Raw genomic sequence first — 24,782 nt, 5'->3', positions numbered from 1 at the left:
TTTCATAGTTAATTTAGAAGCCTTCAATTGTTACCAATTGCACCAAGTTTGTAATTTCTTTAATCCCGATCACGACCGTGACATTCTTTTACACATTTGTTTGCAAACTCTTCCTGGGGGGTGGTGCATACAAAACAGTATCACCACCACCACCACAAAACCCACCTTAACATTGGTGCAATTGTATTTTTTTTCCATCACCTCATTCGTTTACTTCCACATCTTCACATGTTAAAGAACAACAGTATTGTTAGACAGATACCACGCCAGTGAGGTGGCTTGAGACACACCCCCCACCACCACCACACCGCTGCTACCCAATTCACCATCGTTGGCAGCTCTTTCAAGAGGGCCCAACACAAACACTCAAGATGTCTGCCAGAACGCCATTACCCACCGTCAATGAACGCGACACGGAGAACGTAAGTGTTGTCATTGCAGATCTCTATTTTTTTTAAACTCCACCAACACTCTCACACAACCCGCGTTTGCCTCCGTTTGTCCGAGACGAGGTCGTTGTCGTCGTCTCCGTGCCACTGTTGGCTTGTTTCGTGCGGAACGACGTTTTTTAGGTCGGCCCCGGCTGAACCCCACTCGCTTCCCGTATCGCTGAGCTGTACACCATGCAGCTCCTTGTATTGTTTAAGGCTACGGTATGCTGTGTTGTAGCTTTTATGCCATGGTACACGTCCTGTCGAGGTTTCAATCCGAGGCAGGTTGCCGCCTGGGTAGTTAGTTGCTGGATGAGCGACCACCATGGCCAAACAGGTTGTTGTAGGCTGCGCGTCCACTTAGTGTGTATCCGAGGGTAGTGTATTGGCAATTGTATTGTACTTCTGTGCTCCCGTGTATATGCCCTCTCTGCATTCAACCCACACGGACTAGCGTGGTGAAATATGGTCAAGTAACCCCCCGCACAGCGTGGCCCCAAAATGACCTCATCCAGCAGTGGATCGTCTTATATTACGTGTGCATTTGCACGATGTGTACATTGTTGCGTCTATAATTTCTGCTTCTGGATGTTGTGGGTTGGGCCCCTTGCACAGAAACAATTGCGGTAAATGTTTAACCCAGGGGCGTAGCCTTTATTTTTCACTGGTGGTGGTTTGGGGGGGGGTCGCAGAGCAGTTCAAGTAGGGGCCATTTAAACTGCTGATAGACACACGCACGTGCACTGTTACGACACCGTAAACGGGACGCTACTGTTAATGTTCCAATCGGTCGTACCCCGCGAGGTTTAGCCGAACAGTCGTGGCAGATAAGTGAGATATCTACGCACCGTTACACTTGAGATTGGTCTGAAGCGTATGGCATCTAATATAGATGATGGGTGGTGGTGGTACCGGTGGGGGGGGGGGAGTAGAAATGTGTCCACCACCCCTCCAAAGCTCAGCTACTTAGGCTACGCCTTTGGAGGAGGCAGCGGTGCAAGTTTTCGGCTTTGTAGCATTGTTAGGACTAAAGTTTTGGGCGACGTGACCATGCTGTGTAAACCACCCTATTACACCCCCCCCCATTCCAAAACACCACCGTCCGCATTGTCGTAGAAGAATAATGGTAGGATGTGCGGTAGGGTGACCCAGAGGGTGCTAGAGCAAGGACGAATGGCCCCATTGAGTTGTTTGACGGGCCGGACCAAAGCAGTTTTATGGCACGGGACTGTGTCGTAAGTCCCCCCCCCCCCACTGTGAGTTTGGTACCACGCGTTAACAATTTTTCATTGTGTATTGCCTCGTATTCTCTCTGACGAGGGCCTGCGTCACCTGTTGTGTCGAATGTGCTTCTTGTCACATTTTTGTTGGCAATCGCACACCAATGCAATGTGTGTATTCGACTTTGTCAAGTTGTGAATCTGACCTCGACCTTTATGTCATCGCTGCTTACAACAGTGCTGCGTTGACATTTTTTAAAGGGTACATCATTGAGGGACTGCCTCTTGATGGCAGATATTGGTTTATTGTCTTGTTTGTGAAATGACATTTGTCTGCTTTTCACGTATCTTGAACAAAGTCTCAATATCCAATGGTTTGGAATTGACATGTTAATGGTTTGCGCACTCGTTAACACTTGAAAGCAAAACATCAATTTTGTTCATAACCTGGAAACGAAAGCACTGTTTTTATTGAAATTCCGATTTGTGAAAATCAATGCCACGGGTTGCAGTTATAATAGGATGTGATCAATTATTTATGACCGAAGGCCCATATATTTTGCCATTTCTAGCACACATCAGCAGTAGATGGAGCTTCGGATACAACCGTGGTCACCAAGCCCAGCCGAAGCAGTGGAGCCCGTTGTAGAAATTCCATCACTGTGGCAGAAGTGGAGCACGCGCACATTGGAACCTACCGGCTCCTCAAAACCATCGGCAAGGGGAACTTCGCCAAGGTCAAGCTCGCGCGACACACCCTGACCGGCCGAGAGGTAACGATGACCAAGCCAAGAGCTCTTGCTTACTCTGCATCGCTGTCAACATTTCCTTCACCTGAAGTCGAGCCTGCGACCAATTATGGCTCTTAGCTTGCACAGGGGTGGGTTCTTGAGGTCCACGTTGTGTGTCAGAGATTGTGCGAGTTTCGTGCTTTTTCTTGGTTCTTTCGGTAAAGTCACGTAGAATGGAAATAATAAAATAATAAAAATAAAACATAATCAAATAATTCTCACGACGTTTCGGCCACAACGCAAGCAGCTGTCCTCAGGTGAAGACCAGGTCTGTCGGGGAGACAGTTTCGTGCTTGTGAAGGCAATAATTTGGTAGCTGGTGTAAGTCGTTTCAAGTGTGATACTGTATAAGCCAAACTTTCCCTTTAACATTCCTGTGCACAATAGGGTGTACATAGATTATATTATTACTCACAATTGTATTGGAATAAGTCAGACATTATACTAACATGAGAATTTATACATTTCTTTGTGTAAGCTTCTGGTTTTTTTCATGTTAACTACTGTAGAACATTATTTGATAACAATCTTAAAATTTTAGCACAAGATGTTGCAAACGACAGCTTTTTTCAGTTTGAGTCATTGTTTTTATAATGTATATCCCGTTTTTAGGTGGCAGTTAAAATTATAGACAAGACACAGCTGAACCCATCAAGCTTACAAAAGGTAAGAACGAATGTAAGTGTTGGATGCTCTAAAGGTTCACATTAACTTGCTTTTCGTTTGACTGATCAAACACTTAAAGTTCATTCAGCAACGCGCTCTGAAGTTGATTACTTCAGGGCCGAAGGGAAGGGATGGACGTCAGCTGACAAACAAGTTGGGGACACTGGTAATTGAAATAATGGGCGCAGTTGTACCTGCACAGCGGTCAGTGTAAGTGCCACATTCGTTTCCTACGTAGAAACTCTGTGCAGTTTTCGTACACAGTACACGTCAGTTAGGTTTTAAATAGTGGTCCAAAAATACAAATAGTATCTGGATGTTATTGTGCTGTAGGATAATAGAGGTTAGGAATGCACACACGTGGACAGGTACGCAAGGTTGTGGCTTTAAATCAAACTGTAGAAGCAATTGTCAATTCTTTTTGTATATACGGAATTCCTTTAGAATGGATCGTAAGGATTTCAGTTCAGTTGTATTCATTAAAGAAAATGTAAGGGAAGAGGATTCTCACGTACTGTTTATTGAAGGAATTCGGCTGAGTGATTTGGGTGACGAGTGATTATTTAGAAGAGAAATAAGGAAACGAGCAAGACATCCGATGGGATTTGAATGTTTTATTTCTTGACATCGGCCGTGACCTTTTTTGATTGCGTAGTGTAGTTTCCATGGTGATTCAGTGTGGGCAAGACTAAAGGCATAATACAGTGGGTGTTGTGGGATGTCTCAACTCGATCCTCCAGACGTTTGGGTGTGGTGCTCATTCAGAGTTTTGTGGCATGCCGTGGCGTTTATAGCAAGCAGGATTACACACTGCCGATGTGGCATTCACATTATTACTGTATGCGGGTCGTTTGTCTCTGCCAGATTTGCCGAGTGCATTTTGCATGAGCACATTCCACCATCCTTGCATGTATAATTAATTGCTGTAAAATACAAGGTGATTATGTCCACTGGGTGAAATTCTACCGTCATCTTTAACCACACTTTTGATCGCCAGCCTTCTGATTAAATGTTTTTTTTTGTTATATGAATACCGTACTTCCAAAGAGTGGCATGAAGTATTGACTGGAAATAACGTGCAGTCCACTGTCAGGGCCTTGTCAGACGTAAATTCCATCCTCCTTTCCCTCTTGTACACAATGGATTTTTTAAAAGAAATGTACAATGTCATCTGCACAATAGAATCCTTTCCGATGAAACATTTTCTTTTAAAATGTGTTTGCAATGAGGTTGCTTCGGTCATTACGGAATGCACTGCTTCTTGGTGAATGTTAGAGAAGAAGTGTTGTCTTACTTGGACCAAACTTGTTTAGACAAAAATAGTTTTTTGGTTTTCTTATCTTTTGCAAATGGGAATGAATTTTCCATTCAGGAAAAAGGTGTCAATAAAAGATGCATTTCAGGGGTCCTTGGGAAAGGTTACGCCCTGCTCCTTTATTGCTGTCAAGCTGGAAAAAGTCTAGTTATGTGACAAATGCCTGTGCAGTGCTCGTAAATTCATATGCAAATTAAGGATGTTACAAGGAGTGCATCTCGCTGGTCGTATATGCACGATTGTCGGAAACCGTTTTTGTCAAAAAAATTACATTCTACTCTGAAAAGACATTATTTTATATGCAGTATACATAGGCATAATAAGAAAAAATCTTTGTTAATAATTATCACTTAATTAGGAATGAATGTAAAACATCTATGGTACATTTTAATGGCTGCTTGTAAATGTAAATAATCTAATTATATAAGACTTGGCTGTGTTCTAATTGTCACTACAAGCATCATGTATGTGTTTTTACAATTGGGATTATTTAAAGACCTTACGTTAATCGACCATTTCAGATATTAACTTTATTGTGAAGAAAATGTGGCGTTGGTGAAATAAGTCTTTCCGACAGGCGCTGTCTTTCCGACAGACCTGTTCTTCACTTGAGGACGGCTGCTTGCGTTGTGGCTGAAACGTCGTGAGAATTGTATTTTATTATGTTTTATTTTTATTATTTTATTATCTTCCTTCTACGTGACTTTGCCGAAAGAACCAAGAAGATGAATCCCTGCAGTCACGAAAGCTTTAAATCGAAATTTAATTGTTATTTGTAAAAAGAAAAATAGTGACATTTGCAAAATACTCTGTATTGTAGATGTTGTGTGTATTGTGGCACTGGTATTGTAACGTGGAGCATTATTATTCCCCAACATTAATTTTCGAATCAAAGGCGAGGTCAGAGTAAATCAGATGTGTGCTTGTATACTCTACATGCAAAGACAACATTTAGTCTGCTATAATGTTGGGGCAAGTGCTGTTAGCAAGCACCTATTCTGGCTGACATGGCATGCCTGGCTGCTTCGTCTCGCTAGAGCTATTGTTGACGCATTGCATCGGGTGCTTATTTTGAGCCAGGTCAACCATGCAATTAAAATTAGATGGATGTACCTCAACTGTATATATATACATGTATGGATTCCTTTTGGAAAGAGGACAAGTACAAATTGCAGTTGGCTAGCATTATGTGATGGCGTGTTGAACCATGCCAAGTCGAAAATTAATGCGAGACGAGGATTGGTGGTGTTTGATGGCTAACGTTAAGGGTATTGGGAAAAGGAGTGTGATTGCTTGAAGTGGGCCACTCGCAGCACACTAAATGTTTGGTCACGGCCCCATCTTGATAGTACACGTGCTTTCATAGCCTCATATGTAATAACGTATGTGTTTTGTATGGTTGTAATTGGTATTTATCTTTGCTCGATTCATTAGGAGTAGCAATTGTATGCAGAAACATTAAGTATATTCCACCCGAGGTGCTTGGCATCAGAAAATGTAATTACACGGCAAAGCAATTATGTTGTATTTTATTCTTATGGCTGTGATGCTGCCATGGTGGGGGGGGGGATGCCTTGTATGGGCATGCAGCCAGCTGTGTCCCCCACCAGGGTAGGAAAGATGCTGACGTGCATTGATAAATGCTTCCATTATTAGAAATGCCAGTCGAGATTTAGAAACAGCTGGCGGTAATTGGAAACTGAGATAGGTACCTGTCGGAATTGCACCCATTGTAATCAAGCTAGTTTTACTTGTTTATAATGTAAGCCAAACGTGCATATGCGCTACTGTGTAAAATTAGCAGTAGTAAGCTTTTGCACAAATTTTGGCTTTGGCAGAAATACATAAGGTTTATTATTGAGATCCCTCGCCTCATTACCATTGTTTATTCAGTTATCGTTCAGTTCACGTGACCTCATTAATGTTGCTAGGCAACGTCCAGTTACATGTAAGTCTATGCTTACAGAAACGTGTGATTCCATTCTGTAGAATGCCTTAGACATTTGAACTTTCGAGTAATTGGCAAGAAGGTTTGTTAACTGCTATTATTTGTTAACTAAAAACGAATAGGTGAAAATTGTGTTATATTGCCAAAGACCTTTTTTTATTGATCTTGTGGCCTTTGGTGGCCATTTTTTCCTCGTTTGTCAGCGCAATCAGCTTGGGTTTCAACAGGTGCATTGTTTTGAGAATTACCTGTAATTGGCACGTCTTTACGTCTAAAATCCACATGCTATGAAATGTGTTGGGTCTTTCTGTACCAAAATTAGAAGCACACGTTCTCTACATTTTTACTGATAATCGTCGCCGTGCTTGCTGAAATAATAGTACGTTTCATATCATTCACGTATGGTCCATCACTTTATCTCCATAATTCTAAACAATATCTACTGATTCAGCACAGAAAGGAAAACTACACAGTTCCTAGATTAAAAAAAATCGTTGGCAAATTAGGTTAGTTTTGACATTTAACCGCCAGGGCTTTCAGTGGGAGCTACGTTGGCAATTCCTGAGTATTTTGCGACATTAATAGTCTAATATTTATAATCCTAAACTGCCTCCCTATGCCTCTAAAGAATTACGTTAGCAATACTTAGGAAGTATTATAGGATCACTGATTATAGGATCACTGATTATAGGATCACTGATTTTTTTATAATTGATATAAAATATATGTAAATATTAATTCCCATTGTGTACCACCCAGCTGCTCATTGGTAGTACAGTTCTTGTAAAATAGGGTATTTTTAAAAATCGATATAGAATATTAACTTTTAAATAATGAACAAACATAAATTGATTTGTATAATGAATTGTTGTTAGTTTTTTAAAGGTAATGTTTATTGTCAGGCCCCGCAAACCACAAATTCCCATTGCTTAACATTCATTTGCAGTAGGAAGTCCATCAGGAGCCCTTCTGTAGTTATTTTTGTCCACTCGGGTTACTATTATGCTCGCTAATTACATTGCGCAATGTACTAGGCAGTAATAATTAATTGATCAAATTGAAATATTACGTTATTGGTACATGCATCAAATCAGGCTTTTATGAATTCGTTATTTTCTGTCCATGGCTATGTTATAAAATTATGTTTCCTTTAAGCTAATGGTCAGAAATAATAAGCTAGACGTAAATAAGATCGACCAAACAAGACACACTGTACAGACAGTACAAATTATGCAAAAATCATTGATTCTGGAATCTAATTGTTGCCCCGAATTGTCACAGTTTAAGAAATTGCGCTGAGGGTCACTAATTTATGTACCTGTTTTGCAGTTGTTTGGTCCGGCTATGCAGACATTATACAAGCAGCAGCAAACAGCTTTGCCACGCCTTGGCCTTGACAGTACACTTAGCTATTTTGAGTGCTTTGCAGCCTCAACCGTGGGGGCCTTCTGCTTCCGGTGGGGTAAATGTCATCCGGATGTCACATCCTGACCTCTTGGCAAACTTTGACAAAGCACAGCGCTGTCGAGCAGTAATATGAAGGACGTGGATGCATATCAAAGATAAACTGAATGTGCTGAACAAAATATTTTTTTCTTTTGTGTGTGTTGTTTTCGGTTCTGATTAGCTTAGCAAGGTGGGAAGTTGGTTTTGAGTCCTGTTTTGTGTTGGAAGAGCAAGTTGACACATGCCTGCCAACATGCATACTGTCTTAAGCCGTTTGAGGTGGTGTCAATTTCCTACGCACAGGTTTGAATTGGCACCGACAGATTTTGTGAAATATTTATTTCTAGATGTGAAATTATAATTACGTGAGAGTTTCTAAAGCTTATCTTGACGATTTTATTTCAGAATAAGAATTGTAAGCTGCAGCCCTTTCAATTCATAATGAACGTTTTTAGGTTAGATCGCGTAAGTATAAACGTGTCGTAACCCTCCACTACCCGACACAGCCAGCAAGGTTTGTCATGTAAACAAAACTCGCCAATTTAGTTACTACTTCAGCCCACTGGTGTGTTGGAGAGTAAATCCACAACGTTTACAATTTGAGCCCTTTAAGTTGTCCTCCATCAGAAACTATACAATCAGTATACACCAGCCTTTAACCAAACAACAGAAAACTAGCCCAGTAACGGGGTGGGTTTGTTTCTCAAGACATGAGTTTTTTTTTGTCAAGTCTGGTGGTGCCAGAAGATCTTAACGTCGTTATGATCTGATGTATTTGTGGTGGGGTTGTTTTCCCATACTGTACATGAAAGTTTATTTTATCAAGATGGATTCTTAGAGGTAAATGAAAAATCCCTTTGCTTGAATGGAAGCATAAGCTTGCAACTGTTGATATGATTGCAAGTCATCCATGTTTAAAGGACTGAAGTTTCACGCTTCCACTTATGTACAGTATAAATCAGAGAATTGGCAATCCAAAACATCCACAAATCCCCGTAATTTGTGGCTTATTAGTGTTTCTCAATCTCTCATTATCTTGTGGCACATTGCAGCGGATCAAAATCTTGACGGTCCTCATGATTTTTTGTGTTATGTTATACAGATGCGCTGTACTTACGTTTTGTTTAATATAAACTGATTTAGCCATTTTTAGACTTCGATATCTCGTCTAATAATCCATTAACGTATATACACCATTTGAGGCCTCGTAAAAAATATATTCTAACTTCAAATCACAAATTAATCGTGGATTAATTTCGCTATCAGTTATTTGCCGCACTTCCCCTTGTAGTTCGCGCAATTTTTCAGATTAATGCGACCGTGCAGCTATCCCCATATTATTTGGTCGAACATCTGCTGATCTGCTGTGCACCGTGTATTTACATGATCCACGTTATGCTCACCCCCCCCCCCCCCATATCAATGGAATTTTGGGATTTTTGCTATAGGTCGAAAGTAGAGTGAAAAGATTGCAAATGTCTGATCATACTGCTATGGGTATGAGAAGACATGGCAAGAAAGACAGATTATTCCTTTGGTGAAGATTTATGTTAGGAGGTTTCAAAGATTGCACTTTAACGCAAGCTGCTTAATTGTATGCATTACATTTCTTTGTCTGTCGTTAGAAAGGTCACAAACTTTGTTTAAGCCTTAAAAGCTGGTAAGCAGATGTTCTTGCATACAGTATTAAAGCTGGTGGGATTTATTTTTCTGCAAACTACAGCCACGAGTTATGAATTAACCTTTTATTTATAGCCGGGTGGAAGCCCATTGAGACACCGTGTATTGTGCAAATCCTGTAATTGTCAAGGGGTGACTAAAATGATCCAGGCACGGTGAGGTTTCTTGCATGTTTGTAGACCAGCATTACTTTGATGCCTTTATTATGTTTGCTGCCGTTCATAGGGAGGAGAGGCTTTTTTAGCAGGCTCTTTTTCCCCCCTCGGCACATTTAGTAAATGTTACACCATTGGTCATTTAAACCACTGGCTGTAGAATCTTGCCGCAACTGGACACCAATAACGGCTTGCAGGATGCCTTACGGAGGGATCAATTAATGGTTGTGGATACAGTTGCACAAGGTGATTCATTGGTGTGTGAACCACACTATCCATATAGTGTTTCTGCTCATTTGGTTAGAATAAAAATTGAGCGTTTTCTAAGCGAAGTCGGTTGTATTGTGCAAGTAGAATTGTGGAACAAAAATACATGTTCTCCTCATTCATGTTTAATAAAGAAAATGCCTCAATAATTTTCCTCGTTCAAATTAAAATATAGTGTTCCTTCATACATTCAGTGTAACTTTTTTCACTGACATTGTATCCTTGAACAGAAACATTTACATCAGTATTGGATGTGTCTCAATTTCGTTTTAATGGATTTTTCTTGTCATTGTATGCTGAAATGCAAGCTCATTGCACCCTTATATCGATTGGTAACATAGTTGAAGGCGGCTGGATCAATTTAAAGTCTAGCTAATGTACCTCGGGATGTCTGTTAGGCATCTGTTAAATGTGCACAATCCTTGCGCCACGGTACATTCATTGCTTATAGGTAATTTGTAGCCTACTGCGTGCTGTGCAGCACACTGATTATAAATAGCATAAAAAAATCAGGCTACACCTAATGATACCGTAAAATAATGTTGTTTACCAGTAACTGTGTGTTTACATGCAAAGCTAAACGTGAAATTAAACACCGTGAAAACACGACGACGAGGCATTTGTTTTGAATGATTACAAAATGGTTGTATTGTCAACAGAATTCTGTACGCTGAGTTTACAAGTTTACACTCCATTCAATTGTCCAGGAATGAAAGCTGACCTTCATTTTGTGTTCAGTTTCTCATCCTTGAATGAGTTATATTTCATTGGGAATACTAATTCTTTTCCTCAGACTATACCCCTTTGATTGCCACCAATATGCAAATCACTGGTTTTCAGATGCATATTAATTTGGCAATTTACGAATTTCATTTCTGAATCTCGCTTAACAAAGCAGACTCATCGACTGATCTGTGACTGTTGGCAGCCAGTGCAGTCTGAGCCATGGGATATAAAACTTTATTTTTCCAGGTAAGGCCTAATGAGCTATATAGCTTTTTTTCAGAAGCGACCTGGCCACAAATTATAGCCCATTGCATTTGCTTATGTGGAATTTATAGCAGCCAAATACTTTAAACGCATGTTTCTAAATAAGGAGGGAAAATCCATGCGACCATGGGGAGAACATGCAAATTCCAAACTTTCAGGCCTACGGGTTGGGATCGAACCCAAGACCTCATGTATACCAGGCGAGGTAATTAACATCTCGCCACCGTGGTATAAACATTATTACGATGCAAATTGGAAACCGTGGCTCACTTCTACAAATATAGCACGCTAAAAATAAACAATTTGAGTATAGATGCCAACAAGTGGCTGGTGTAGTTGTATTTTTAAACTAATATAGCCTGTAGGTTAAATTGAATCTGAGCGATGGATTTATCTAAGAACGATTGAGATTTTAGATCACTTTTTTTACGAGTAATTAAGGATATTTCTGGTAAGTTTCAGCATAGTTAATTTTGTATTGTAATAGACAGTGGATATGGGTAAGGGATTACAATTACTTTCATTTTTGAAGAAACAAAACCAAACTGAATACTTAAGCGTTTTCTCCCATTGCAACTAAAGAGCATCTTCTGACACGTCTTTGACACTTAACTTGCAGTTCTGTCAATGTACTGGATGAAGGCCTCCCCACACACCATGCTAGCTGTGGCGGGGGGGGTGATCATACATCACCACGCTGTGCTCAATGCAGACAGGGGAATTTGGGGCCCAGGACTGTTTACTTTCGACTCGCCATTGATGGTAGAGATAGCCGGAAATCAAACTTAGGTCTAGGTCGAAGGGTTGTTAAAAATCAATTATAAATCCAAAATTGTAATACCGGAAAATGTGTGCAAGCTCCTTGTATGCATAGTTTTATGAGATTGTGAATATAACTTTGCCTGCACAATGATGGAAGCACTAGCTTGTTTAAGACGTGGCAATAAAACTTTGTCGTAAAGTTTGATTGCGAGTTTTATTGTGAACAATCATTTGCAAGGCACTAACATTCAAATCTTCAAACATTTACCCAAACTTTTTTTATTACTGAAAGAACCAATAATAAGTCTACATTATAGACTGCCAGTACACTCATCTTGCTTAATAACTATTGCTACAGTCTACATTATTATAAACTGCCAGTACGCCAACTCTGATTAAGAACCAGGCTACAGTCTACATTAGTGTTTTTTATTTATTTTTATTCACCTTATTTTTTATTATTATGTTTCTGTCTACGTGATTTGACCAAAAGAACCAAAGAATATGAGATCAGATAAGGTTTGAAGATATGACACCATAAATTCCATACTATAATATGTTATGGGGAAAGTCATCCTTTTTTGGTTTGTATTTTTTTGAATGAATAAAAATGTTTCCAATGTAAATTACTTAGTGGCTTTGGCTAAAATCTGGCCAAATTATATGCCAACCTTCATAACCAACCCTGTTGAACTTTTAAAATGAATTTTCCTTCGATAGAAAAAGTGCTCTGCATATGTGAAGTCCTGTACAATGTTTTTGTTATTTTTCCCTTTACAATTATTCTAAGTCTCATGGCCAGCTCATCTTTCAATAATTTTAATCTTGTAATTGTGTGCCTATGTTATTTTACACAGCATTGATGTATTCAAAATCTGAAAGGGAACAGCAAATCACGATAAACAAAGTAGAAATTCCCACATCAGTGCCCTGGACAAATTGTATTGATTGATGTGCTTGTCATTTCCAAGGACGAGGAATAATATAATTATCCTGTAAAGTGGTTATACCCTCGAATCGTGCACGTCTAATAACTGATGCGCCATTGCATCTGCCAACTTACTGAATAAGATTATGTTTGTATACGTTGGCACTGTAGATGCTATTTAAGCAGTACGTATAAACACGCATCTACATTATCGAGCTTTGCGTCATCGCTCATCTGCATTGTAGATGCCGAGCCAGTGGTCAAAATTCGCTATGCAAGGCGCTGTTTTAAATGATACCAATGTATAGAGATGCATCTGGAGAAATTTTATTTCATCCAATTAATTTTGAACAACAAATGCAATTGAATGGCATGACAAGGTGTATAGTTGGCCAACACTTGGTTCACCCTCCACATCCGAACACTGGTTTCTTAGCCTGCGATTTTACACATTTGATCAAGTTGAATTCCAGTTGTTTGCCAAAAGAATGTACTTTTGAGTATATTAAGGCGGTCTGTAGCACCGAACGACATCATTACCTCATTGACTTGAAATATCTGTAATGTTTTTGAAATCGTGTTTACAATGGGCTCTTGTATTACAGGAACTTTCAAAATATCTTTTTTATTATGCCTTGTAAAGAGAATAGATGTAGACACAAGGTTGTTAGTCTTGTAGTAGTAGCACGTCGATAAAGTTAAACATTAACGGTTTAACCTGGTGTACATGCAGTTTTAAATAAACAATTCCAAAGCATAGACGCTCCAATGTAATGAAAGCTGGATTACAGATACAGTACTGCTTTTTCAAGAACAGCCGTATAAAATATATATAGTTTAAAAACAATGTTTTTTCAGTTTAGAATGCATTTACTTAATGCCTTAATAACCAAAATAAAGTTGATTGTGTTAAATCACACTGCTCACCTGAGCAAAAACTACTGTGTCGTGTACACACATTCCACTTGGGCATATTGCCTATCTCTTTGGCAATGCTAGTTGACATAGATGTTAAAGATTACAGTGCAGTTGCCGAGCACACGGTGGCTAAGCAGTGCTGGTTAGACTTGCTGCAGTGTGACTGTGAAGGTGACCTTTGGGAACCCTGCAACGCTGGCCTGTCAAGCCATGCTACTAGTCTTACTGAACATTTATTTGCTAAATCTGAACAGTGATCATGCATGATAAGGACATGACCAAGGTGTTTTGCCAGAGTTACAGGTGTTGATTTTGCGACTTGCCTGCTTGTGATATCAACATTGTACCTATGCCGGAAGTGCTATAGGCCTTAGACTTTACTGTGCAATGGCGCATATGGGTGTACAATATTTAAAAGTATTGCTATGTAAACAGCAGTAATATTGAAATGAGGTCATCTAATTTTTCCTATTAACTTGTTTTACAGTACTTAGCATTCTTAGCTCAGATCAGAACAATTGAAAGATAAGGTTGTAGTTGACCATCGTTGTTTGGGTAGGTCTTATAATTTAATTCGAATTAATGTTTCTCGCAGTCTTGTCTTGGTTGATGTTACTTTGAAAAATAAATTATAAGACCTCTTCACATCTCAAAATACATCTTGCCAGCAGGATACAGACTTAGAATCATATTACACAATACACGGACTAATCAGAAGAACCACTTGAGCACCCAAAAACACTTAGAATGTAAACATTTTAATCACATCAAAGTATCGCAGAATAACATCCAGCACTACGTTTGTGAAAGCAGTTCAACTATATATTTTTAAAAATCCGCCTGACCCACGTAATGCGCTTACCACACTCGTGATATAACCAGGATATAGGTGTCTGAGTTTGTATGAAGTGGAGGCTCCAATGTGGCCTTCAGTGAGATGGTTAATTAAAGGGTGAAATATGTGATTTCGTTAAGTTGTCGGTATAGCATAATATGGTCAGATCTCTTCCTCCTCTCGGTAAGCAAGCAAGTGATGTCCGAGTTTCTCTCTGACCCTGCCAGTGCTGATGGATGGCCGTTTGTATGTCACCAACCATATTCTTCATAGACAACCATCACAAAACTAATATCTGGAAGAGGCACACAACACCACACAACACCATTCACAAACTTATTTTATTCATATGTTGGCCACCGACACACTCCAATAGTGCCAGGGTGTAGGTGGCCAATTATATAAACTGGGTTTAACATAAGTGTTTAGATGCTGTTTTTGCTTGTGGGTTGCAAAAAATGCCTTGTATGTGATAGACAATGCTTTTTTATTCTTATTTTTTACCATGGCCAAAGCATTATATTCTTGACTCTTAAAGTTGACTTGCTGGTGCTTGCACCAATGTTGTACAAAAGCCATACAGCATTATGTAAGTGTACCAGGTGGAAATATCTTTATCGTAGTCGCGGGGAAGGAAATGTGTGAATTTGTTTTGCGTAATTGCAGTCAGGTTTCAGATTTTGAGGCACGATTGAAACCTGTGTATCTTATTGCTAAGTAATTTATAGTGTGAATTCTGGTTTGAGCAGGATTGACTGTTTTCTTTCTTTTTGGCTACCACAATGTGTAGGCAATTGTTTGCGGCCCCTGTTTTCTACAAAATTGCATAATTGCCTAGACCTGCGTGATCGCTAGAGTTAACTGGCACCTGGATGGTGAATGTTTCTCAAGGAATTGTTGGATATTTTTTGTTTTCTATGCATAAGATTTAAACAATACATTGTTCGAAGAAAAAACCAACAGGAGCAAGTTAGGAGCATAGGTTTTTCCCCTTTTATCTGGCAACAAAACAGCTGTGTTAAGTTGTTAAAACACCAAACTGAAACCTTTTACAAGGAATCATGTCTGCATTAACCACAATACTTGAGGTCAAAATGCAAACAAACATACTCTGATAATATGTCTTTGAAACTGATTGGTCCACACCAAAGACAGCTTTCTTTTGAGCCTCGTCTCAAACGGTATTAAACCAGAGGACGCCAAGAGGCGTACAGCACAAAGACAATGCACTATCAGAGTAATGAGAGCTTGGGGTGAGCATCTACATCACGGGACCTCTTGCATATATTATCAGTGTTTTTTGTTTGCATTCTGACCACAAATATTGTGGTTAATGCAGACATGATTCATTGTAAAAGGTTTCAGTTTGGTGTTTTAACAACTTAACACCTGTTTTGTTGCCAGATGAAAGGGGGAAAACTTATTCTCATATTTTTGTACTGGCAAAGGAGGTCACATGAAGGAGCAAGTTAGCCCTGATTATTTTAAAACACAAATATATGTCCCCAAATAGTATTTGAAAATGTGACCCACTTTAAAAGAGCAAAAGTTTGCATATCTGCAATAAAAAAATGGCTGCTGCTCTGAACATTGTGGAAATCCTCACAATAAACATTATCCCTCATCTTTGTGGAATATTTTTGGCATTCTACCCAATCGTCACAGGACGTTTTCAGTTGTGGGGTTATTTTATCGCCATTGTGAAATCCCTAGTTTGGGCTTTTAGTGCCCTCTGTCAGATATCGTAAAAAATCAGAAGTCTTGGGGGATGTTGCAACCCATTTATACATTTAACAAAAATTCCCACACTGTTCTGCGACCAACTCGCTGATAAAATTTGGCATGGCTGAAACCGAAAAGATAATTGCAAACTGGAATCGAGTTGTCCACAGTCTGTAATCTATTTTTCCAGATGTGTTTATGTCGATCGTTGAGGCTAGTCAAAATTGCTACCGATGTATGTTAGTGTGCTGCAGTTATTATGATTTATTATCGATGTACGAGTAGCCAAAATTAATTGATATTTTTTATATAATTGTTCTTTACTCTTAATTGTTAAGGTATTTTTTGCCATTTGATAAAAATTTATGTAAACCTTTAACAATTTCATACCACCCAATTGTCAGCCTTAGATTTTACAGTGCTGCTGAATGGGAATGAGTCATATTTAAGTAGCTGTCTTTGTTTTGTCTGCAATTATATTTAATGCCCTGTATCTGCAATACATAATTATCTCTCATGCATGTTTTGTTTTTAACATGGTAACAAATTGTAAATGTAATGTCTGCTGACCCTTATGCTACCACTAGGGCTGCAGGACCTCAGTAAATGAGATGTTCATCTCAGCTGTGAATCCAGGGCAATGTTTTAAAATTAATGAGGTATAATTAGATTGTGTGTCTTTTTCAGCTTTTCAGAGAAGTAAGAATCATGAAGATTTTAAACCACCCCAATATCGGTATGGATGCCACCAACTATATTAATGATTAATGTATTCTGTAAAGCTTCACCATGTTTCGTCTTTTAGGAGGTTCCTGCATTTTGGGACAGTTGGGCAGTTCACAAAAACACTTAATTGCAGCATGTTTAACTAAAGCGGAACACATTGAATATATATCCCCGTAATTGATTATCTCCTGCAGTGCTGATGTGAATAATTTCTGTATCCACTTTAAAATTAATATGAGTCAGTATTCTGCTGCATCGTATTTAATTTTAAAGTGTATGCTTGTGTCCCTTGCATCTTCCTAATTTGTTTGTTTGATTTTTTTGCAGTTAAATTATTTGAAGTTATTGAGACGGAAAAAACATTGTATCTCGTGATGGAGTATGCAAGTGGAGGTAAATATTACTCAGTCATTTTCCAGCTTTCCTCTGATGTCAATCACTTATTTTTGTTTTTTTGAAAGTTTTGGTCTCTCCTTTCTCCTTTTCCTCCATATGGCACTTTGGGGGGAAAAGTTCAGTCCAAGTTTTGGATACCGCAGAGGTTGCACTGCTCCCGTGTGCAATGAAGGTTCGCCAGTTTGTAACCTGATCTCATCCCCCAAATCTGACTGGCACCACATCAGAAAGGAGTCACTCTTCTGCAAGAGACATTCGTGATAAGCCCTGCTGACCCGTCTGCTTGTGGACGTTAACGTCTCGCTGAAGTGCAGAATTTTTTTACGTGTGCAAGGTGGTGGAGTGATGTCGAAATAACCATCTGTTAGATAATTTTTGCCAAAACCAACTGGCCCATTCATAAATTGTATATAGTCTGTGGGAGTTTGCTTGTTTCCTTATATAATGGGTGCCACTATGGCGAGATGTTAACTACCTCGCCTGGTATACAGGAGGTCGTGGGTTCGATCCCCGCCATGATGCCTGAATATTTGGAGTTTGCATGTTCTCCCTGTGGTCGTGTTAATTTTTCTCCGGGTCCTCCGGTTTTTCCCTCTACATTATCGACATGAGTTTATTTGGCTGCTATAAATTTCCACATGATAGCCACTTCGCTGAGCTTATTGCTTGTGGCAAGGTCACTTCTGAAAAAGATCTGTATAGCACAGTTGGCCTTACCTGGTAACATACAAATTGCTTAGTTTTTTATATTAGTCACCAATGTCAAGTGATTTCAAGGTGTTGGTTTTGTCAGTGTTTTTCGTTCTAGTTTCTTCACACTTTCGCTTGAGCAAAATGAGTGACGATCACATCTCAGATCAAGAAAATATATAACGTTATTGAAATACTGAATTAAACTGTCAAGTCTGAACGATTTACACGCTACATTTTCAATTGATGTTTATTAATGAGTCCTGTTCTTTGTGAACGTGCTAATTCATTTTCAGCATATTAGGAATGCATCTGCAAGATGAATTGATGTTATTAAGTGTCACATGAAAGTGTCCGCATACTTGTATAATTTCCTTCATTATTTGCACGTAATGAAATGTTTTCTTTTTTCAGGCGAAGTGTTTGATTACTTGGTTGCACATGGACGTATGAAGGAAAAAGAGGCACGAGCAAAATTTAGACAGGTGAGCATAATTTATCTTGTCAAAAATACGTTCCTTCGGAGTGGGCAGGTAGAAACTTGGTTAGACAGCGCATTCGTGCGATCCGTGTCACGCGGCACAAGCTGTGTGGGGCGTCGCGTCACGTGGTGCTGAGCCCGCCCGAAGCGCTCTATGAAATACAAATCGAGGGTGTGGCTATGCACGGCAGACAGACAGACAAATAATCCCTGGTGGGCAGTGTGGAACTGTTGTTCCTACCTGTAAAATCATGCTTGTGTATTGTTGGTGAACATACTATTCCCACTGAAACTGCATTCCAGCTCGCCATTATGTTGACTCGTTGACAGATGTGCATACGTGAGAATGGGCCTTCAGTATGGTGCTAAAGGTGGCCACTGTGGAAGTAGCCACCAGACTTGGACCACATTCCCTTAATTTACTCTGTGCTGCGTAATAAATATTTCTGATTGGTGTTGGAGGCATTCATTTCTTTGGGATAAGTGGAAGTCCCTTACAGTCCATTGTATTTAAAGAAACCTGCGTTTATAAAGGGAACTCGGGATGTGGCTGTACACAGTTGTGAATTTGTTCTGGAGATTTGCTCAAACAAGACAGCCATAGATAGCAGTCAGGCCTGGAATTGAATGCATTCATATTGATCATCTTCATTCGCTCCTTAAAGTAAAACCTTTCCCCATAATGGAAGTCTTATTATTCATATAATTTGTCTTCCCAGAGGCATTACAACCCTTTTCATTAGAACGAGCTAGTTTTCTTTATTGGTTAATTTATAAAAACTATATAGAATAGCTGTACAAATATTCCTTGAAGATGGTCACAGAATACAACAAAACGGTTCTGGCTTGGAGATAAGCTCTCAATTAAGGCTATGTAGAGTGACTTTACAAGAATTTTTTTTTTAATGTCCTTTGAGGAATGAAACCATTATTTAGAATGGAGGAAATATTATCCATCTCATTTACGCTGATAAAAAGTCAATATAACAACCATTGGAAATAATTGATAGAATATTGAAAAAGTAAAACCAGGATGCAAAGTTGCACTCAGGATAAATGAGCAACTCAAAAGACGTTTGCAAGTTCAATTAACAAATTAAGGCATACATTTGTGGAACAACTAGAACATGCATCACTTGTATGTGTACTTAGGGCAGTAATTTGATTGTGGGCAATTATCAGAACTATATAATAAAAAGGTGGGTGGTAGCAGGTTGCAGTGCTTTTGGAAAATGTAATTTTATAACGACAACCAACATACCAATGTGCTTAAAGATCGACATTTTCAATTGTAGTTATATTGCCTGCTATAACATGCGGTAAAACACTGACAGAGAAAATGTTATTAAAGCTGAAAAGTATGAAAATAAGCATGGAGCTGAAAGAAGCAGATTAATCCAGGAACAAATGCAAAATTAGACACAGCACACTGACTGATAATTATAGTGAGTGGGCTTTGGGATATTGCTAATATTACTAAGTAATTTTTAAGTCTACTTTCATCTTTGCCCAACCCCACTCGCCAAAAAATGACATCCACATCAAAATTCCTACTCTGGTTTCGGGCTGCATGCTCTTATGGGTTTGCCACTCGTGTACATATTGTGAGCGCAGGTGTTATCGTAGTCGCAATTGCTGCTCATAACCTAGCCCTCAAAGCTCTGGCTCGGAATGAACACTGGGTGAAATCTCTGATAGTGGTCCAGCGCAGGAGGGCTTCCCTCGGGGATGTGGGTTGTATTGAAACTGAAAGCGATGCGGTAAAAGGGAGCCAATAATCGCAACAGCATTCTTGGTAGATCAGAGGTTATGCCTGTGGGTTTAGAGGTTGTGCATTCAGAAATGTTTACGGTTGCAGATGCTTATTATAGTCGAAGAGAAGAGTTTTGAGTTTTTTTTTATCCATGTCCGAATTTTGATGATAAATGTGTTTTTTCGAGCGCCTTGGAGAGACATTTTAATTTTGAAACCTGGTTTAGACAATTTGGATGTACTCCCTTCAAATTAAGGAAGTACTTGTTCCACGTAATAGGGAGATTTTGTCCCTCAGATATGGCAACACTGCCATATGGTAACTAAAGCCTTTTACAATATATAAGCAGTCGGTGCAATATGGGGCAGTGGAGCTGATGGTCGTGTTAAGCATTCACTGTTAATCATCAATCTTCCTCCAGCAGCAACCTGTTAAACTGGCTAATCTATCAACCCATGTACTCTAAAAGCCTCTGTATTTTCCAGTTAAAACTATTTTTTTTATTTTTGCTTGAGAGGAAAGTGCAGATGTTTGTGAGATGCATCTAGCCATTAAATGTGCTACATCTAACCCCTTAGCACTGCTTTTATATGCGCTTGTGACTACTGAGAGCATTACTTTTATATTTTGTCTTACTGTTAATTAAACAATGCCACCACTTTCATTATTGATGCATTGGTGTACGGGAAATCTGCTCTTTGTAATGATTTTAATGTTATTGAACTTTTATCAACAATTTCTTCATGTTTCCTTTTTAGATTGTATCTGCTGTGCAATACTGCCACCAGAAACACATTGTACACAGAGACCTCAAAGTGAGTACCTGCCAGTTACCATGCTTTTATATCTACTACACTTTGAGCATGTGCAAGTATTCATTTTATGACTTAATAGCAGATGAGTTGTTATTGAACCTACGATAATGAACAAGTCTGTGCCAATTGCATATTAATAACATTGTAAAGGTTACTAGATCTTTTTTTCCTGTGACGAACATTTTTATTTCTTTTTTATATTTTTTTATATTCACATTTCACAATGCATGGTACTTATTTACGGAGCTTATTGTTGGGATTTTATAGGGTTGGCTGATCTTATCTTAAAATAAACACGCAAGATGTTGGAAAAGAAGAGTGGGTGGGTGGGAAAAGGGGTCTAAAATTGGAGGGTTAGGAGAGCTGCGCATGTTGACTGAGTGGGATCTCATACAGTTAAAAAGGTGTGTGTCCTGGTGACACTGGGCCAGTGGGTCTCAGATATCTGGGGCAGGGTTAATTTTTTTGTAACAATTGGTCCCATGCTCTTTTAAGTCTGCCTCCTTCAAGCATGTATCCCTGATGATCCAGGGAGGCTAATTGTGATCGAGGGAATTGTTCCGTGGCACTACGGATGGGGGGGTCCGTGGGATTTCCACATGCTCAAATATATTTCCTTCATTAAAACGGGTCAACTTCTTTCACATGGGGCACGTTGAGCAGACGTAATAACAATCTCTCATTTGCCGCATGTCCTGCGTGAAATGGTATTGTGGTGTTGATGAACACCCCCCCCCCCCCGTGCAGGCGGAGAATCTTCTCCTGGACGCCGACATGAACATCAAGATCGCCGACTTTGGCTTCAGCAACGAGTTCACGCTGGGCAGCAAGCTGGACACGTTCTGCGGGAGCCCTCCCTACGCCGCGCCCGAGCTCTTCCAGGGCAAGAAGTACGACGGGCCCGAGGTGGACGTGTGGAGCCTCGGAGTGATCCTCTACACGCTCGTCAGCGGGTCGCTGCCCTTCGACGGCCAGAATCTCAAAGTGCGTTTGCATGTTGGGGGAAAGAGGGGGCTGTGGGGCAGTTAAACAATTATCCCATGACATCTTGGTCCACAAACCTGCCAGCAAGACGCTTACACTCCAGTAGTGATGTCACTACCAGTTTGTCCCGAATGGTGGCTATTATTGTGTGGGGGGCATACTAGTGATCGGTACCATGTACATGTATGTGCATCCGTGAGTGAATTCTGATGCACGTAATTTTATGATTTTAGTTTTAAGAACTGCTATGCAAAATTACAACTTATGTTTTTTTTTATCCCACAAAGACAAGATCACCTCACATGGTCAAAAGTAATTTTGCCAATGGTAATCACCAGTAATAATTTTTCATTCAGGATAGTCTTTTTTTAAGTCCAGCTATGATTATTTTTTAGGAACCTACATCACATGTCTGGTTTTTGCCAGCCACATATATGGAAAGACATTTTCATAAGGAAGTGTGGCAACAGGGTGTCGCGGCAAAGTAAGTTGTCAGTTTTCAGTTTCGGTTTCATTTATTTGGTATATCCCTGTGAGCCATTCGGCTCTTGAATCGGGTGCAACCGCAACAAACAAAAAACAAAAACATGAACAAGTTGTCCAGATAAGCCAGAGGCCAGCGCTCATATCGTCTGGATCCTGGTTTCAAGCAGCTACCTGTGATTAAACCTGCTTCTCAATATTGAGTTGATAGTCTTAGCTCGGTCACCAATGAATACACAAAAAACCTATAACACAAAATTTGTGTTTGCAAAATATGGCTGATTTCCATGTATAATAGTTTAAAATAACAGTTTGACTATCATATCTCAAGAGGGGGAGCTCTGGTATCCGCTTCTATGGGCCATTCTCTGACAAATCATTGCACTGCACTTCGACATATCTGATAGGATTCTTCAACTTGTGGCATGATACCGATAGCACAAATTGAGATAAAATACGTTTGAAAACTGAACTTAAAAAAATATATATATATTTTTTGGGTAGGTGGTTAACCCATGGGCAAAGAGCCGACTCAAGGGGACTTTTTACATACGTGTGCTGTGCAGGAGCTGCGTGAGCGTGTGCTGCGCGGGAAGTACCGCATCCCCTTCTACATGTCCACCGACTGTGAGAACCTGCTCAAGCGCTTCCTGGTGCTCAACCCTGCCAAGCGGGGCAGCCTGGAGGTCAGCTGCAGTGCTTGCATGTGTGTGTGTCAGAGGTGTGCGCTGTTGAGATGATGCCTGCTTGCATGTGTGTGTGCGTGCTTGTGTTCTTGCCAATTTCAAGCACGAGAATTACTTGAGACCACTGGCTGAAACAGTGTGCGCCCGTTCGATTACCTCTTTGCGGGTTTGATTACTGGCATTGGTGCTGAACATGTACATTACATGTGGTGTCTGAACCTACCCTGAAATGGTCCTAGGTTGACTGAGCCTTGAATTATTCGCTGATCCAGTGTGTGAACTTAAGCACTGGGAATAAAAAGGTAGCTTGATGCAGTGCTGGCCTCACCACACGCTCATGGGGTTTCTCAACTTTAATGGATGTAAACAACACTGTAAATTTGGGATGCTTGTTTGCCTTCATTTTTGGTTTTCCTACAGCTAAAATCCATCTGGGTATTGCTGGTAACGAGGGCTTCCCTTAAATATATATTCAAATTCCTGTGGCAAGGTTGGAGTCTTGGTTAAAGTGTGTGTGTAAAACGATACCAGCGTGTCCTATTGAAGATTGCCTTCTGCGTCGGTGGATGTTCCCCGAGAGGCTGGCATAGCAGGTGCAGTGGTCTCGCTCTGACAAGGGAAATCTATGCCCCATAAGGTATACAGTTGCTCAGAGTGTTGTCCATTTGACCCTGTTTACAGGAAATGCTGTTTTGGAACAGGGGGCTTAGCACAGTTTATTCATAGCTTTTATGCACAAGTTTATGATTTGGTAGATGACTAGCACTTTGTGGCATTTAGGAGATATTTTATTACAACTGTATGGTATATCATGAAAGCCTTTTCATCGTAGAACAGTTCTACAGCCATTCATGTATTAACAGGCTCCTGAAGTAACAGACCTTATCTCTTAACATGACGTTAGCACTACATTGATCATTATTTGAAGAAATGGGCCTGTTGATACCTGGTTTACCAGATTGTAAAAAGAGACTTGAGCTCAACTATGACAAGAGGCTAACCTCCCTGTTCCTGATAACGACCGCTTGTGTTGCGATTGTGACTTTACCGAAAGAACCATAGAATATATACTAAGACATCTAAACAATTAGAAAAACACGATTATACATTTGAGAAAACAAGAATTTATGTTCTTTGAGTGCTCGTATCAACTCTCAAGCATCGGCATCGTGTCTTGTAAAGTGTTGTGCTTTTTGGATTGTTTTGGTAAAACTAAAATACCAGCATTCTTAAAAATTGGTCGAAAAGCACGATTGTTTTAAATATGGCTCACAATGTACATTACATTGTTTTTTTGGGATTTTTACTCGGATTTTATTCCCTGCATAACTCGCATATGGGCTGCTGAAGTGATGAACAAATTTTAGGCAAACCCAAAATCTGCACCATCAGCCATGGGATTGCTTTTGCACCAGTGGAGTAATTGAGTGAAATATTTAACTTAACAAATACAATTAAATATTTTCAGCATGCATTATTTGCCTTGTACAAATGTACAATATCGTTTGGCCAATTGTCTACATTTATTTTTATATATTATGCGCTGTATTTTCCAGGTCTCCCTTGCAAAAGGAGACGTTTTGCCTCCCGTAAGCTTTCATCCAGTTGTAAATAAAGGTTGTTCTGCCACAGTGTGCAGCACTCAAGCTTTATGGTGGGGCTCAGTGGAGGGCTTTTGCAGCCAGTCTGCATAC

General features: G+C 39.8%; 1 protein-coding gene across 6 annotated transcripts in view; it reads left to right on the top strand.

Moving 5' to 3' along the window:
* The first annotated feature begins 241 nt into the window (after positions 1-241).
* Positions 242-24,782, top strand: part of LOC144719824 (MAP/microtubule affinity-regulating kinase 3-like) — a 41,514-nt gene continuing 16,973 nt past the window's right edge. For 3 of the 6 annotated variants that reach the window (XM_078596049.1, XM_078596046.1, XM_078596051.1), the window contains exons 1-9: positions 242-422; positions 2,224-2,424; positions 3,055-3,108; positions 16,762-16,810; positions 17,128-17,193; positions 18,301-18,371; positions 20,879-20,935; positions 21,683-21,919; positions 22,969-23,088. In XM_078596049.1, the coding sequence (XP_078452175.1) occupies positions 372-422; positions 2,224-2,424; positions 3,055-3,108; positions 16,762-16,810; positions 17,128-17,193; positions 18,301-18,371; positions 20,879-20,935; positions 21,683-21,919; positions 22,969-23,088 (906 nt within the window). In that variant the 5' untranslated portion in view covers positions 242-371. Of the gene's footprint in view, positions 423-2,223; positions 2,425-3,054; positions 3,121-16,761; positions 16,811-17,127; positions 17,194-18,300; positions 18,372-20,878; positions 20,936-21,682; positions 21,920-22,968; positions 23,089-24,782 lie in introns of all 6 variants that reach the window. The other 3 variants (XM_078596048.1, XM_078596045.1, XM_078596050.1) reach the window with 1 other exon arrangement.

Source organism: Lampetra planeri, chromosome 7 (assembly GCF_965212315.1).
Source record: "Lampetra planeri chromosome 7, kcLamPlan1.2.h2, whole genome shotgun sequence".
NCBI lineage: Eukaryota > Metazoa > Chordata > Hyperoartia > Petromyzontiformes > Petromyzontidae > Lampetra > Lampetra planeri.
This window is presented reverse-complemented; position numbering and strand designations above follow the sequence as displayed.